The sequence below is a fragment of the Anoplolepis gracilipes genome, chromosome 2, assembly GCF_047496725.1.
Source record: "Anoplolepis gracilipes chromosome 2, ASM4749672v1, whole genome shotgun sequence".
NCBI classification, from domain to species: Eukaryota; Metazoa; Arthropoda; class Insecta; order Hymenoptera; family Formicidae; genus Anoplolepis; species Anoplolepis gracilipes.
Genome location: NC_132971.1, coordinates 14,641,119 through 14,658,981, shown reverse-complemented (window position 1 = coordinate 14,658,981; position 17,863 = coordinate 14,641,119). Strand labels below are relative to the sequence as shown.

At 29.6% G+C, this 17,863-nt stretch overlaps 1 protein-coding gene across 3 annotated transcripts in view; it reads left to right on the top strand.

Moving 5' to 3' along the window:
* Positions 1-3,560: 3,560 nt before the first annotated feature.
* Positions 3,561-17,863, top strand: part of LOC140673991 (uncharacterized) — a 51,362-nt gene continuing 37,059 nt past the window's right edge. Inside the window, exons 1-2 of one of the 3 annotated variants that reach the window (XM_072907284.1) lie at positions 3,561-3,605; positions 3,882-3,909. In XM_072907284.1, the coding sequence (XP_072763385.1) occupies positions 3,564-3,605; positions 3,882-3,909 (70 nt within the window). In that variant the 5' untranslated portion in view covers positions 3,561-3,563. Of the gene's footprint in view, positions 3,606-3,881; positions 3,910-14,266; positions 14,519-17,863 lie in introns of those variants that run through there. The other 2 variants (XM_072907317.1, XM_072907307.1) reach the window with 2 other exon arrangements.

Genomic DNA, 17,863 nt, shown 5'->3' with positions numbered 1-17,863 from the left:
ATATAAGCACTGAGAAAACATGCAAGTTTGCGTTTATTTTGCTTGTTAATAGTTTCATCCTGCCATTTGTTAAGATTTGCATAATTCGATCATCTTTATTGATTGACTATTAATGTTATCGACTATTAATTAATAATATACTATCTACTAATATTATCTTTATGGATTTAATTATGTTTATATATGTTATATTATTATCTATACTCATCTGAAAAATAAAAATATTTTCTTGCAAAGAGATATAGTAACTATCGAAGAATATTTTTTAATTTATAAAAATTTACGAAATTAAGTAACTAAAAAAATTGTAATTTTGTTTCAAAATTCTTTTGTTATTAAAAAAAAATAGAAAATGGAAATTCGGAAAAAGTTCGCCATAATTCATAACTATACTATCACTTTACAAGAAAATATTTTTATTTTTCAGATTAAACTAACCTACAGTGCTAAAACTAATGCAAACATTAGAACTATGCACTGATGCATACAATTTGCTACAAAAGTTCTAATTTTTTATAAAACTTAATTATTTTTTATATAAATACATTCAAATACATAATGAAGAAAATAAAAATTGATATTTACTTATTAATTATTGAGAAAAACACTGATGTTTACTATGTTAATTATTGAGAAAAACAACTCTCGAAAATAAATTATTTTTTCGCGCGTGAAATGAGTGCTCCCTTGAGTGCATTATAAATCTCACATATTATTGTCTTAATCGAAAAATAAAATTACAATTTTGTAATCAACAAAACAATATTATTTACAAAATTTTTAAATTTTAATTTACTTTTAGATTTTTTAATTTTGATATTTAATTTATATATTCATAAATTATGTAATTTTTTGAAATTTTGCAAGAATACGATCAGATGTTGAAATATAAAATATTGAAAATAATTAAGTTGTATTAGTTATGTTATCATTAATTATTATTATTATTTGATTACAATTATTATTAAATATTGCGTACAATTATGATAATATTTTTAATTCAAAACGCTTGACAATGTTTTCATCAGTCATCAAAGATGAAGATATTCTACGTACGATGAGTTTTTCATTTTTAAATTTTCGATCAAACAGCTTAAATTTGACGAGATCATTCGGGTAGGCCAATCGAAATTATTGAGGCGAGTTTTGGGAAAGAGCGGATATGTAGCACCAGATTTTTTTTCCACGAAAAAAAGCATCCTAACTGAGGCTGATGGAGGATATCCTGTCAGATACAGCGCACGATTCCACCAATTCGGGTGATTATCGGGTGTGTAGCAATATACATATGCATATATGCTGGATATACACGCACACATGTACATACGCTTATGCAAACGCATACTCATTATTGGAAACAGTAGTACTTCAGTTTTTTGTTGGAGTTATAAACAAGCGCATTCGTTCTCTTCGATTCTTTTATGAGCCAGTATTCGAGTTTTTTATTCGTTATATCACGTATTTTATGTCTGACAGAATTGGCTTTTGCTTGGCTTACGAGAGTCGAACAAACATACTCGATCCTCATTCAAAATCGGAGTCACCAATATATAAATGTTACGGTTTATCTCTTCCGCTTATATACATGTGACTTGTTTATATACATGTTTATATACAGATCGACTTAAAATATATCACACATTTTCCAGATCCAGGGTGATTCTAAATAAGTGCGAATAACCTTAGGAGACGATTCTGTGTCGAAAATTAAAGGGATATTTCATATAAACAAATACTTCTACATCTTTCCTTGAGAAGTTACATTCCTCTAAAAAAGGAAATAAAAATTAGGTTTTTATTTTTTATCTAAAATTTTGTACAAGTTAAAAAATTGAAATTTAGTAAACATATATATTCCACTAGTAGGACATTTATTAATTTTTTTTAAATCTTCTCACATTGTTACAAGAAGCTGAAAATTAGCAATCCTTATTTAATTTTTTATTAAAATTTTTTAACGGGTCGGAATATTAATGTCATTTGAAAATATGCGTTAGAGATTACCTTTTTTTTTTGTAAAGTTAATAATTTTTTAGTAAAAAAATACATTATCATGTACAACCCGGTGCTAAATGTAGGTTACGGGAAGATTAGAAAAATATTAAGTATCTTTGTTATTACTAGAAAATGTCCATTAAATTTAATTTTTTTAACTTATTTAAAATTTGAGGAAAAAATAAAAACCAAATTTTTATCTTTCCATTGGAAAAGTGTAATTCTTCAGGGGGAGAGATATAAGAGTAAATGAAGTAATAATAAATAGTAAATAAATATAAATTTTAGAGGACAATATAATCTATTTATATTATTATTATTATATAATATTTACCACACAAACTAAAATGAATGCATATAATTAACGTGTTACACTCTATTGATACAAGTATATATTATTTCGTCAATGATATTTAAATATGTATTGCCAATCTAGAGCTGTGATTAAATAGTTTAATTATAAACAAATAATACCGAATCCATTATATTCAGTCATTTATTAATCTCGGTACAACGCTTCGAATATTATTCAAATATCATTCAAATACGGGTCTTTTGCCGAAATGCTTTTGGAGCGCGCTACTGCAACTGCGCTGACAAAAGGGTTAATTACGTGAAAACGCTTTTGGGGGTCTCTTCAAACGAGGAACAGTCGACGCTCCCGCTCGTTGGCGCGCCCGCGTTTACGATGTCACGGCCGTCAGAGATTATGCGATTAACCCCAAGATTATACCGCGCGCGTATGTCGAGATTCTCTCTGGAGTCGCAGCCCGAACGCAACCATTGGTCCCGCGAAACTTGGGGTCCCTAAGTACGGTGGAACACGAAGTAGGAATTAGATTTTTTCTCGGACCCAGTTCTCGTAGCGCGAGCATATTTAGCAATAAAGCCGTAGATTTCAGGAGCAGAGGCTAGACATATAATTAGAGCAGAGTATCTTCGTGAGAAAATGCTGCGCCGCATAATGGCTGCGGGTCACGGAACCGAAGGGCACTCTTCTTCTCTCTGGAGTCTTGCCCGCAGGCCCTTGTTTACACGTTAGTCCGTGTCGGATGCGGATTCGATTCATAAAGGCATACTATACCGTGTGGCAGCCAGTCGCGATACTGTTTTGGTCATCACTGTAGAAACCAGAATCGTTTGTTGTTGCTGTTGTTGTTTGTGCGAGTTTTACGACGGCCTATATTTTTAGGATTCTCATTTTTATGGCTATGATCAATGGTATATATTTTATATTGATATTTTATACATGTACGCGCAGAAAAATTTTGACAATATCTAGCTGCAAGATACGTTAATCGATGCAGAACATTTCCTTTGTTTACTGTTTCAAATTTATGGTGTAAAGAGGCGTGTATTTTTGATTCATAAAAAAAGAAATTAAGAAAAATATTTTATAAACTATTTTAGATTTTAATTTAGGCAAATGTTATAAGAGATAATATTGATTAAGTTTCTCTTTTTATGAGATAAAAGAAACGCATAGATTTTAAATTAATCTAAGTAAATATTACAAATAAGAATTTTTAGAATTTTAATTATAATTGTTTGTCCTGTTTTTATAGAAAATGCAGACAAAGAACGTGAATCTACCAACGTGTGATTATGAGGTGAGTGCGTTTGATAATTATTATTGATAAACCAAGCAAATTGTATTATGATCATATTTATGTCAACTTCCGATAAAAACATTTTACGAACGTGTTAGTACAATTTATTTATACAATACTTTTTTAATTTTACGCCTTAATTATTATTATCTCTTATGAGATTTTATCGTTAAGTTCGCGCTAAACGTAATTATTCGACCATTGTAGAGTAATTGTAATTCAATGAATAAATTTTCATCCAGATTTTAATTTACGTGCGTTCTATGTATGTTGCAGAAACGTCAGCTTGACTACCCGACTGGAAGTAAGTACGTTTTTAGTCAGTAAACTATTCTCTTCCTAAGCGGAAAGAAAGGTAAATTTTTCTGTCGATTTTGCTCTTTGAAAGTTACATTTGCAAATGAAATGTAACTTGATTCATTCGCGCTGTGTGTGCAGTTACAAATAATAAAGAAAAATTCCGTTTTTTACTTTTATATGGTTTTATATTTTTTCAAATCTATAAAGAAATATTTTGCGAATACATTTTTTGATACATTTTAATTTTTTTTTCCATAATAATATTTATTTTAAAAATTAATATAAAGAGACGATTATTTTTATCTTATTAATCAATAAGTGAGCTCAAAAATAATTAATCGATTATTAATGAATCACCGGTAAGGTAGAAAATTTGTAGAAAAAATTGTATTCGCGATTCACAAAAAGATTATAAAAGTCATTAGACGCATCTGTAACTTGAATATGCAAATGTGAGAGATTTGTATTATAATTATATATTTTATATCACATTAAGGAAATTCCGTAAATTAACTGTAACAATATTCGATTCGTCTAATGATATCATTAGCATTTGAGTGTAATTAATTTACGCTCGTCATTTCTTGCTAGAGAGCGCATACGCTCAACATAATTTTTTATTAGAACTTTTGTTAGAGCGTGGCTTGGATAAACCTCGATATCATAATCGATAAGGCAGAGATCTCGGAGGCTTCCGCGCGTAAAGATCATCGAACTCAGTAGAGGCCCCTTCGTATCTGATGCATACAAGAATGAACCGAGATACCTCCTTATTCTCGCCATAAACCGTGGCGATAATTTTTAGCTGGAACTATAATTCTGATTGCAAACTGATTAATTATGGAAATGGTGTGAGCCGACTTCCTTACGCAATGACCGATTTAACTTGAAGAGAGCCTGCATAATCGGAATGAGTTTCTCCTAAAATAAAAAAAAAATGTTGTTCAAGCTTTCAATGGATAAAGTCAATTTATTTTTCGCAGATCATCGTGATTGCGATGTAATATAGACAGATTAATATCGGATTAATTGCAACGTCAGAATCCGTATTGACGTCATATCATTAGTGCTAATATCGAATGTGAGATATTCATATGCGACGTCTGCATTATTCTCGCGATAATGATTAATTACGACGAGCGACTTACGTGCAGCTAAATTAACAATCAACATCACGCAATCGCTCCTCGAAGTATTAGACCGTTCCGTGTTCCCGATTCTTTATTCGTTTCGCGGTCGAACCCACAGTTCTATTTTTTTATACATACTTTAATATATTCGGATAACTTACAGCTCGAGGGAATAACAATTGACAATAGGTGTTAGGTTAACAATTTATATGCTGATTTTCTCAGTAATTACATCTGCATACAAAGCAATAAAAGTTATTATATCTACGCTTCTATTAAAATCATCACAAGCTCCAAGATCTTGTAATTTAATTTGAATTTCTAATCATTTTATTCAATAAAAATTTATTGCTTCATTATTAGTTCCGGCGCAAATAATTTGAGATGAAATTTAGACAGAATAACTTTAATTAATGGCTCAACTTGAATAAACTTTTTTGATATTTTATTTATGTATTTTTATTAATTTTGCTTGAGTTAAAATAAATTTTGAATCTTATTTGACTTATTTCAAATATTATATAAGAAAACATATATAAATCATGCAAAATAAATTTAAATATTTTACAGTCTTACAATGGTACAGTCTACCTTAAATCAACAATACGTGATACGTCAAATTGATGAAACTAAAACGAAAGCTTCTCCTTTATTGTTATATTTATATAAACAATTTTTCCTAAAGAGCATCACTTTAAATAATATTTTTTATTTATGAATACCGGTTTTTCTTTATCACCGGTAAAGTAGGGAACTTTGACGGGGCCCGGGCCCCGTGAATATCGTCGGATCTAGCATAGAGGCGCCTCCGCCCTTCTCCAAGAGAGAGAACCCAACTTAACGCAGAGGAAAACGCTTGTATTCCACCTGGCTCTCCATAAACCTTGCTCGTGGCTTGCCGGGTGCGGTGGGGCCGGTCAAGACAAGGAGAGGAGAAGGCCCCGCTTCTCTCCCGACACCCACCTGGCGTCTCACCTGAGGCACCTTCGGGCCTCAAGTGCCGCGTCGGTCCGCGAGCGCGTAGCGTGTCCTCTCCTCGAGATTTCTCACGAGCGTCGTCTTGAGAAAACTTCGCGGCGAGATTTCGTCTCTTATCAGACTCGGTGGACTTCTGGTGTTGAAAGAACAAGCTATTTGCTTTTTAATTTTCGCGGATTCTCGGAAGGACTACTAGTATATATAATAATTTCGCTCGGTGCGAACGGTGAGCCGTCGTAAAACCGATTTCTTCGAGGTATCGGAATGGTGGCGATATACGCACGAAAAACAGAGAAAAGAGTGAAAGGTCGTTAGAGAACTCAACGTAAGGGTCGAAAGAATTTCCTCGCCCGGCGAAATATCGCGCGCGCGCAAATTCGCGTGAGTGACGCGAACGGTGCTAATAAAGGTGCTGCGCTCGTTAAGACAACAGGTATTCGCGCGTGTATCGAAGAGAGATACTCTTTGCCTCTCGGAAAGCCGGATTTTTACGTACGAAGCGTGCTCGTCTCTTAAGAAGGGACAGGAGAAGGAGAAGGCGCCTATTCGCCGGCTACTGGAAAATCCTGCTTGCCTATCTATACTTGCGTTCAAGGACGACCGAGAGGTAAGACGTAAAATTGCAGTCGCTCTGGAATTACCATTGCGAGTCAATGGCTTCTTTCCAGAAGCAAAAAAGTACGCTTTATCTTGCCATGCGAATTATAAATGCAGGAAATATTAAAATACTAGATTCCTTGACTTATATACAATACCTTCTAATTAATTTTAATAAGTAAATTCTTGGCGGAATTAAAGTTAAGTTTCATTGGAATGTATATTTCGAGAAGGATTATTATTTTTGTGCTAGTTTTTTTAATATTTAAAATTAGCTTAATTTTAATAAGTAAAGTTGATAGTAAATAAATCTTTAATTAAAAGGAAATCTGTGAAAATATAAAGTGTAACATTTTGTTCGCTAATTAAAATTATGAAATATAGTTTGCACAAAAGGATTTTAAACTTTAACTTTTTTCTGGCTTCTAAAACGACTACATCGACATTTTAGTTGAAGAAAATTTAACTCTGTGTTGGTCAAAAACCTTATTAAAATTGAAGTTCGGTTTGTCATGTCGTGCATATTTTAATGTAATTTAGTCTTATTATATAGTTGAACTTTCTATAAATGGAGAGATAAGAAAGAATTGATACCATGGAAAAACTATGATAAGATGAATTTTTTTACCATCAGATTTGCATGAAAAATTAGCCATGACCACACATAACTCCAAAAAATGTAAATCTGCAAACAATGATATTCAAACTTTCTTTTTAGTAAAAGTTTATTTTATTTTAATTCTCTCGCTCTAATTTAATTCTTCCTTATTCTATATAATTTATTACTTTAAACCGATGAAAGTATGAAATATACATAATATATTTTATTTAAAAAAGAAATGTGTGAATAATTATTAAAAAAAAACATACTTATGTGAGAGAAAAATGAATTAATAAATTTATTATTTTTAATTAAGTTAATAAGCATCATTTAGAGATGAATAAAATGTTATATTCATTGTGATATTTCTATTAATATTGCTATTATAGTGGAAAATAATTCAAAATAAATTAAATTTATATTACTATTTATATAACAGCTAAATGCAAAGAAAAATACTGCGAGTAAGAAAATATTATAAGAATATAAATATATAAAATTATTTCGAATAATTTAAGGATTATATATAAATTAAAATGTTTTCTTACAATACATTTGCTCTTGTGTACATGATGTAAACTATGAAGAAAAAATCCGTTAAATTTTTTAAACTATTAACGCGAAAGAAACGCAATACTAGGCTGGCCAAAACTTTCGCTATTATCCTTTTGCAAATTATGCATAACGAAAAAAAAAATTGGACAATATGCATAAATATATATCACGTCCGTCACGGCTGCTGGCAGAGTATTTTCGACTCTCCCGCGGCGATTATCCATAATCTACTGGCACGAATTCCGAATAGCGATCGAATGCCGGCCGCGATTCGATCGACCACTTATAAATCCCGTTCCAAAGACGTATTCGGATTTATGGATATATTAATATTTGCCCGCAGGAGAGAACCCGTTTCTCTCCGTCACCTGTGTCGATGACGTTATTTCGATCGGGGTTTCTGCCATCTGTAACGCGACAAGAAAATATGATTGCCGGTATAAAAACGTTTTCTGATCGTCGCAAATGTGCGAATAAAATCATTGACATTTGAAAAACTCTATAGGGTCTCATGGGTTTTAGATTAATATTCAATAAAAAAAGAGGCATTTAAATATATATATAAATATATGATAAAAGGAGAATGTGTCGTATATATGCATGATTGTATGATAATATAAATATATACCGATTTTATATTGATGCTAAATTTATTTAACAATTTTTAAATTATATAAAAATTATAAAATTTTTTATGTTAAATTTAAATTTTATAAATAATAAATAAAAAATTATAAATATTTTTATATTTTATATTAATTTATAAACAAATTTTTAAATTTTTGTATTATATTAAGCTTGAAGAAGTTCCATAAATCATAATGCACAGTGAATATTATTTATTGAATACTTAATGATATTATTGATACTATATGATATGCATTGTTGTTCTCTCTTCATATTCTATATTAATATAAAAAAGTATATTATCGGCTTTAATGGAATCCGATAGACATGCAATCTGGATATGTTGATTCATTATCATAAATCGGCTCCATGGTCTATGAGTTACTCGCGCTTCGGTATTTTCGATTTAACGTGAAGTAATTTTGCGCATCGAATTGCAACGACAAATTCTTTGTCGCAAAAAGTAGCTTCGCGGACTCGGCTTTGCGTTGACCCGACATGAAACATTGCGTTCAAGTGCACGTATGTACATACAAACTCACGCAGGTCGTGCACATAATTGTGCGTCAATAACCGAGTTTTCTCGCGCTCATTCACCTGTTCTCAGATCCTCTTTCCCCGTTCGTTCAGAATCTCGTGCACCTTATTCGTTGTTACACTTCGATGTTATATTTGCCTATCGTTCTCTTTCCTGACCTCCTTTCACACAGAAGGTTATCTTTACTTAATACTTAATCGATCCTTTTCTCTTCATACACACTTGAACATTTTCTTTTACTTTCTTTCTATAAATCCAATATTTACTATTGTAATAATAATTTTTAATGAAATACAATCTTTGTAAAGATATGAATTTTGAGTTTTTTAACATTATATTAAAGATAGGAATTTCTAGAAATTCTAGAAATAGCTATTTGTTTCAATTAAAAATAGTATATATTACTATTGTAATGACGAATACATTATTAATATTTACTAATATTACGTGTCATTAGCTCGAGGTGTTAAATTATAACGGCACGTCGAACACATTCTCCATCAGTTGCATGAAATTATAACAAGGCGCGAAGTAATTTACGAAGCTATCATAAATTTGTTGGTGCGCGACGAAATCATTGCTAACCGGATTAACGAGAAAAAGTTAGGATCCAGAAAAATTAATTTGCCTAATTCTAGTGGAAAATCGAAATTTATTTCTCGACAACAGTAATAGAGTATAGACGAAAAATTCATGAGGTATAGTACCATGATAAATGAGAGATGATAAATTGATTGATGTGATTTTTAATAACTAAAAAAAAACATTAGAAGTAAAAAGTAATAATGCACTAAAGTTTAGAACATTACGAAAATTATAAAAATACTTTTTAATTTGTATTAATACTCTTTTAATTTCTGAAATTTAATTTATTTTAAGAATTAATAGAAATAAAATTATCAAACTATAAATAAGCGCACATAAATAATTTAAATGTTTATAAATATATGTATATATATATATATATACATATATATACATATATATACATATATATACATATATAAATATATATATATATGTATATGTACACAGCAGAAACATAAAAATTTGATAGTTGTATGGTGAGAGCTTCAAGAAAGATCTATCCGATACTGAATGCACTCGCCACGTTAGTAAAAGCAAACTTTATGGCATTAAAACATAAAACTGTTTTTTATTGCCATGCTCTTGAAGCTGGGTTAATTAAGGTGCGCGTCAACTTCCACGTCGTCGCGAAAAACACGCATGCAAATGCGACAATTATACAATATAATTCGGATGAATGTAAAGAAAAGATACCTTGAATGCAGGAAAAATTTATAGATAATTTTTCATGCAATTTTTGTGATGCATAGATTTATAGCCATTTTGAAAAAAAAAATATTTTTTAATATAATTTATATAGCATCTTGTTACGATTTAAGAAGCAATATTGTTACAATGCTAAATGGTATCAGAATAAATATTTCGAGATAATGTAATCGTAAAAATTAATTAGAAAATATTAAAAGTAACATTTTGTTGTTGTTCTATATTTAAAGAATATTATTTCTTAATTGTAAATAAAGCTATAGGTTTTTGAAGAAATTAATATGAATGATTCATACAGAAAGAATAAGAAAACTGTGCATTAAAAAACTGTAAAGTTTTTAAAAATATTTTTTATATATTTATTAATACTTAATAAAATATTTTGATAAATATATCATTAATATTTCTCTGGATAAAGTATGTCAGAGTATGAAAGTGTCGCAAACGGTACTCGAATATGAATATATCGACTTGTTGTTCGATGGCACGAATCACGTTCCAGCGTCTTATTGTCCCGAGACGCATTCGATTGAATCGTATTGTGGGATAAACTCTAGTACAGTTAGTTCCTAGATAGTTCGATTTATCATCGAATCAACATTGTCCTCGTAAGCAAGGAACTGTGTCAGAAAAATCGCTGTCGATCGACGCGAATAAACGGTATTTTCGTATAAATCGCTGCGAAACTAGACCGATTCGCGTTTCTATTTACCTTTTTTATTCAAATTTTTCAAACTTTTCACCGCAATTGACTTTATGATCTGCGTATTATATATTATCGTGGTTTTGGTCGTGGTTTATATTGTGGTTATTCTTTATTGATTACACGAAATAGGAACAGAAAGGTCAAATTTTTCTCTATAGATTTTTAAGATTATTTTTAATATAAATTATTGGCATATTTTTAGAAAAAACTTTGATTATGCAATTTTGTAAAAAAAAAAAGTTTTCTAAATAAAATAATAATTAAATAATAAATTTTATAATATATGAAAGAATTAACTCTTCTTTGTGCATATAATATATGTTTAAAATATTTTATATATTAATTTGTAAATTAAAATGTTATTTTAAAAAATAAAAAAATATTTTTAAAACGAGAAACAATGAAAAATATAACTTTTTCTATAATTACATTACTTGGTTAATCATTAAAATAGAGAAAAGCTGATCTGTAATTTGTGCTTATAATTTACACATGAATAAATTTAGAAAGACTCTATCCGCACTTAAATTTATTAAATTAAGCGAGTGTCTAGTTTCATTCCAGAAATACTTGTATATTTGCATAATGTGGAAGTGGTGCATATCATCTGCAATCTTCACACTAGATTCTTACATCTTCTAGGATAATTTTTTCTTTTAACTCTAATATAAATTATATAAAAATTAAACCGTCTCTTAATTTAGTCATATATTTGTCGTCAAAGTTCACGATGAATTCTATTAAAGCTAATTAGACGCAGGAATGTTTTTTTTAATTACGGCGTCGCAAAGAGGGAAGGTGGCGAGGACGTTGTTCTTCGCACAAATACTATTCGGCTATTCTTGGTATACGTCGTTACTCGCAGTAGCTCTTTCCTGCTCGTAATTAATTAGATGGTCGTACAAAAAGAAGTAGAGGTTTCAGCTTTAGGATGCGACGGTGCATTTATTACTACGTACATTTTGTCGCGGCGAGCCGGGCATGTTCAGCACAACTTTATAAGCGACATACTTACTTAATTTAATATCGTCAGACCATAATTTAACCCTTGATTTTATACGAATTCAGGCCAGTTACAAAAAAAAGATACCTACACTTTTGTTTTAATTTATGCTTTTCTTATTTTTATTTTATTTTTATTCTTTCTCTTGTAAGTTTTTTATTACTTAAAGTTTGTTTTGAACAAAAGATTTCTTTTTTAATTATTACCCAATATTTTAATTTACAAAATATGATTATGATTTTAAAATAAATATTAAAAGAAATTTTTTTTCAACACAGATCTTTTTAAAACTGAATAAATGTGCCGACATACAAATAAAATATATTTTACGAATGTGATTTTCAGAATAAAATTTCGCCCGCGGTGAAATCAATTTCAAATCTCTTCGAAAATGGATTCGTGCCATCGCTGCTCACATCTCCTGATATCCCTCAACGTAAACGCATAAATATTTTGCTATCAACGTGGATCTCATATTCTTTCTTCCCTTTCCCTTTTTATTCCCAGATCAGCTCACATTTCTAAAGCTCGAGTTTTTACGATCGCCTATATCTGCACGTCTTATATACATACATATGTAATTCGCGATCTGCCAACGCCTATCATCACGTTGTGTCGCATTTTATATCATTTTCTCTTTGCCGTGCGATGAACGCATCATTCGAAGGTGAACTTCCTCGCGAGGACACTCAGGACCCGTTGACTCATCCCGCGCCTCTTCAACGGTATGAACATCTGTCTGTTTGTCTCCCATATATCGCGTTGTTCCGGCTAACTGTATAGTGTTATTGCGTGAGATGAGCTATGCGAGGATCTAATGATTTCGAGATTGCTTTTGGGCATAAGTTTTATATATATATATATAAAATTGAAAGATTTCTTAAAGTTCTTAATGAATGCTGAGAAACGGTCAGATCTCAAATTCCTCGTATAGTTAAATTATTTTTACTTAGAGTTTGCTTACTTTAAATATATGTGGATTATTACATTCAAAAATCAAATCAAATTTATCGATTGTTCGAATGACGAATTTTGATAGAATAAATCTCGTGAAATATGCGGTTTGACAACGATATTTGTGAATACTAAATTTATATTATATGCAAAACTTGATAAATATTAAAGTACAGAATTAATAACGATTGTGTTCTTTAAAGAATTATAATTATAATTAAACACACCATGACACTTATTAAATGCCGCTTGACTCGAATTTGATTCATACTATATCAGTGACGTTTTGTTAATGAAAAACACAAGAATGATAACAATTTTATCCTAATATTACATAACGCCAGTCGAGTTAATTATTAGTTAAAATGCGATAGACTGATAATATACATATATAATATGAATTTATTATTGGAAACATAGATTCTGTAGATTTTTAAGACATGTTAATTATAATAATTATAAAAAATGATAACGTTTTTCCTAACAGCGGTGGTAATTAGTTCGTTGCCATTACAAAATATTTCACACGAAATAAAAGTATACGAGGAACATTATTATGTTTCTTGAATTTTAAAATAATTGCTAATTACTTTTCGAGAATTTATGTGAGGAAAACCAGTTTTTTATAGTTTTAGGAAAAGATTGAGTCGCGAAGATTTTCAAGATATGTAGAAAAATTTTATTGAGATAATTCATATATATATATATATATATATATATATATATATATTGTGCACAGAATAATAAGAGGAATTAATTGGTATGAAGAAAACACATAGCTATCTTAAAGAAAAAACATGTAACTGCTCGTTAAAAACTGTTTTCTTTAGGACAACTATGTGTTTTTTTTACCACATCTACATCAATTAATTCTTCTCATTATTCTACATAAAAGTATTGAAGCAAGATAATAAAAAAGTAAATATCTTACGAGATATTTTTAAGTTTATGTAAAATTATGTCAAATTAAAGTATAAATATTTCGAAATATTTCATAAATAATTTTTGGCCATCATACCTTTATAATATTTTACACAGAGTTTATAATATTTTACCTATAACATTTTACGCAGAGTATTGTGAAAAATAGATTTATATAAAAAAATCAGGATTCTTTTATTTAAAGAAAAAATTAGATTAAGCTTAATGCTATTATCCATAAAAAAGTGATTTCCATTATACGACGTTCCCATCCGTATTAGATTTTTTTATATATCTTTTACTTTTGCAAATATTTACATCAATCACTTTATATAAATCACCTTATATGCGAAAATATGGATAACATTTTGTTTTTCTGCGCGTGGTCCTTGTCTCTTTCCCCTACTCGATCTCTTTTATGTAGTAGTAGGGCGTACCCCACTATGCCACGCTGACATATTGCCAGGTATGTAAACAAGGTCACGTCGCTATTTCTTACATTTAATATCACACGTTTCTGCGATTCGCGTATCATTGAGTATTTTGAATATAAAAATAATCAGCAAATTGTATCTAAATTAGCAAAAGGAAAGATGATCATTGTGTCGTTGATTAGAAAATATATGAGCTTTTATAAACACGGGCAATTCTGCACTACATACTTGGAATAAGTGAAAACTTCAAGCGTTTCCATTTCATGGGAAAGTAAGGTAAGACTGATATATTCAACGTAATCGTAACATGTTCAATTTATTCAATAATTGTAAATATTTGAGGAGTATATATAATTGATCAGATATTAATTAAATTGCAGTGTTTGCAGAGTGAGAAAGATATTGTATGATAAGATAAAGAGGAAAAATAATCAATCAACATATATTTCATAAAACTAGATATTTACACACACAGTCGGGAATTAAACTATAAATTAAATTAAAAATTATTTTTTGACATTTGTTTCTAAAATTTCTGACTTCCCAAATGTATATAAATATTATAAATACAAGTTTTATAAATCACGGAGAATAAACGTAAGTCGGAGACGATGATAATTAAAGGCCTGATGATTACAAGAGAGAGAAGCGTGCTGAAGGTAGGACTGAAAGAAAGTCATTAACACTTGCCGTCCTCATTTATATGTACCTCGCACATAGGTATAACGCGCGAATCGGTAGAAACCAGTGGAATGTAGTAATATGTAAACAAGATCGAGGAAGATGACAGTATGGGTTAGAGCAAACCCGGCGCCATCGGACTCACGTAGAACGTTAATTAACATATTTAACATCCGGTCTCGCGTACTTGTTTTATAAATTGCCAGCGCGACCTCGAAGATTCACGATCGAACCGAGATAAGCAACGCGTTCGTAAATTCTTGAGTTCATATAAATTTGGTATTCTATCATCTAGCGTGCGTGTAAGCTAATTTTTCCTGCCAGTTGTATAAATTATGTTCGTGCAACAGCGTAACAATGTAAATTATTTCGCGTACAGCGTAAATTATTATTCCGGATTATTCACGCAATATTGTGCAGCGAAGACACTTTAGGATTAGAAAACTCTCCGATGAAAAATCCTTCAGATGAGATGAAGCAATTGATCGAATTTAATATCGAATTAACATATTCGATGGTCAACAAAGATTTTTGTGCCTTGTTTTTAGTGGCGTTCTTTGAATATACTTGTTATAATAAATTAAATGATCTATCAATGAAATTATTAATCTTTAAATTATACCGATCGGTTTAGAGATTAGCTTAATTAAAATTCGAATTATTGCGTTATTAATTATCTCAATTAGTTAACATAAGAATTACGCTGATAACGTAGATATTTTTCAGATCGTTGACTACTCTTGAATCTTTTTCGTGTTTATTTTGACGGAAGAAATTATGCTTATGAATGGCACAAGTTTAAAAAAATAGAATGCAAATAACTTTAAATCTAATAAAATACTCTACAAGTCTTCGAGAAATTCTGAATTCTATCAATGAATAAATAAAATAAACTTGAATGAATGTGTTAATATTAGATGGATAAGTTGTTGTGAAATAAAAGTTGCTGTACTTTAAAGTTACTTTTATGCATAATATAGAAATTGTTTTCTAAATGATAAATTAACGCTGAAATTTATAAATTTATAGATTATCTAAATAGCATTATTAATATTATATTGACTTATTAAATGTCAATCGTTGCATATTAAATGCATTAATTGTGAATATCGTGTTCATTGATATTATCCTTGATATTTATTTTTTTCTTTAACATATATTTTTGCGATAAAATTATAGTATAAAATTAATCATTGTAGAAATCTTAAAGAAGTTAAATATCATAAAATATTTATGTTTGAGATTAATTCTATCATTAATATATCATGTAAAAGCGTATATATGTATATATATATATATATATATATATATATATATATATATATATATATTGAATTAATCAAACACCACAAACAATTTTACATGTATATAATAGATATTATTTTAAAATAGTTAAATTGTTGATTAATATATTCAATCATAATTAACATGAACGCAACCAGTTTATGCAATTTTCAAGATGGAATTTAAAAGATGGCCAGAAGCTCTGCGTCTCCAAATGCGAACTAATATTTCATAGCTGACACATAGAATACATATTTACGACATTAATTGCGTATATCGTTCTTTGAATGAGAAATGTTGCTTGTTAATTCATTCGCCTATGAAACATTTCATATACGATAATACGTTGCACATATAGTTTGAAATGAAGCAGCGAAATCGCTGCCGGCGTCGACGGCGTAAATCGATAAAGCGACACGTTAAATTTCACAAATCGTCAATTAATCTTATCAATTAGTTTCATTCGGCGACATTAATAAATTATTAATTTTATAATTTTATCAGTCAGGCGCTTACATGATTATCTTTCGCGAAATGTGAGGAAAAACTGACAATCTTTAAAGATTCTTATATACATATACATATACTATTAAATTCCTGATGTATATATACTTTTATGCTAAAAATTATTTATTTTATCTTTGTGACATATGTTTGTAGTATATATGTATGTATTATCTTTGAAAATAAATCTGTCTTATGTTGCAGACAAGATAAAGTTTTAACGATCAAACGGAAACTTTGCATTTCAACATAGTTATTAATCTTCTGGCAATTTTTATATTCGGATATATCAAAGCATTTCAAATACCACTCTTATCAGAAAGAAATGCACAGAGTGCAATGGCCGCGATTATTTAGCGGGAGATTTCGCGACGAATGAGCGAGGCGAGTCAACCGGAGTCGATTAAGAATCGTTAATTAACATACTTCTTTAACGGCCGGTCGATATTACTTTATAACTGAAGTTAATTTCCTCGTTTATACTGCTGCTGCTAGCTATGGCGCAACTTTTTAAGATAAAGTATTAAGTAGAAACGTGATTGAGAAAAGATTGCACCAGAAATATTTTTATAGTCCGCCGGATGAGATTGTTCTTTTTTTTGCATTGTCGTTTAATGGGTCGTGCGTCTCAAGGTAACCCCGTTTCACACATGCTTATTAAAGTCGGTTACTATTTATATTTAACGCGTACGTAAAAACTGCTATTAATTAATATTTTCTTGCTGTAATATTTTAATGTTATTATACATTTTCATCACACGTATTAAATAAATAAATAAATAAGGATTGTTCTTTTCTGTTTTCACAAAAGAGATATAAATATGATACACGTAATCAATAACATTAAATAATTATTAATAATAAATTAAATAATTTTTGCAAATTTTTATAGTCGTGACAATATATCAATCGATTGCTATTAAGGTATTTAATTAAAGATTGACATTTGTTTCTTTTAACACACGGATAATAACATTGGCAATTCCCATGCTCTTAAACATTTTTTGTTCCATTTTTCTGTATTAAGAAAATATAATATATATATATATATATATATATATATATATATATAAATAAATTAAAAGCTTGATTTTTCTCTTAAATAGATTTTGTAAAACTCGATATCAATTATCGGTTAAAAATAATTAATAA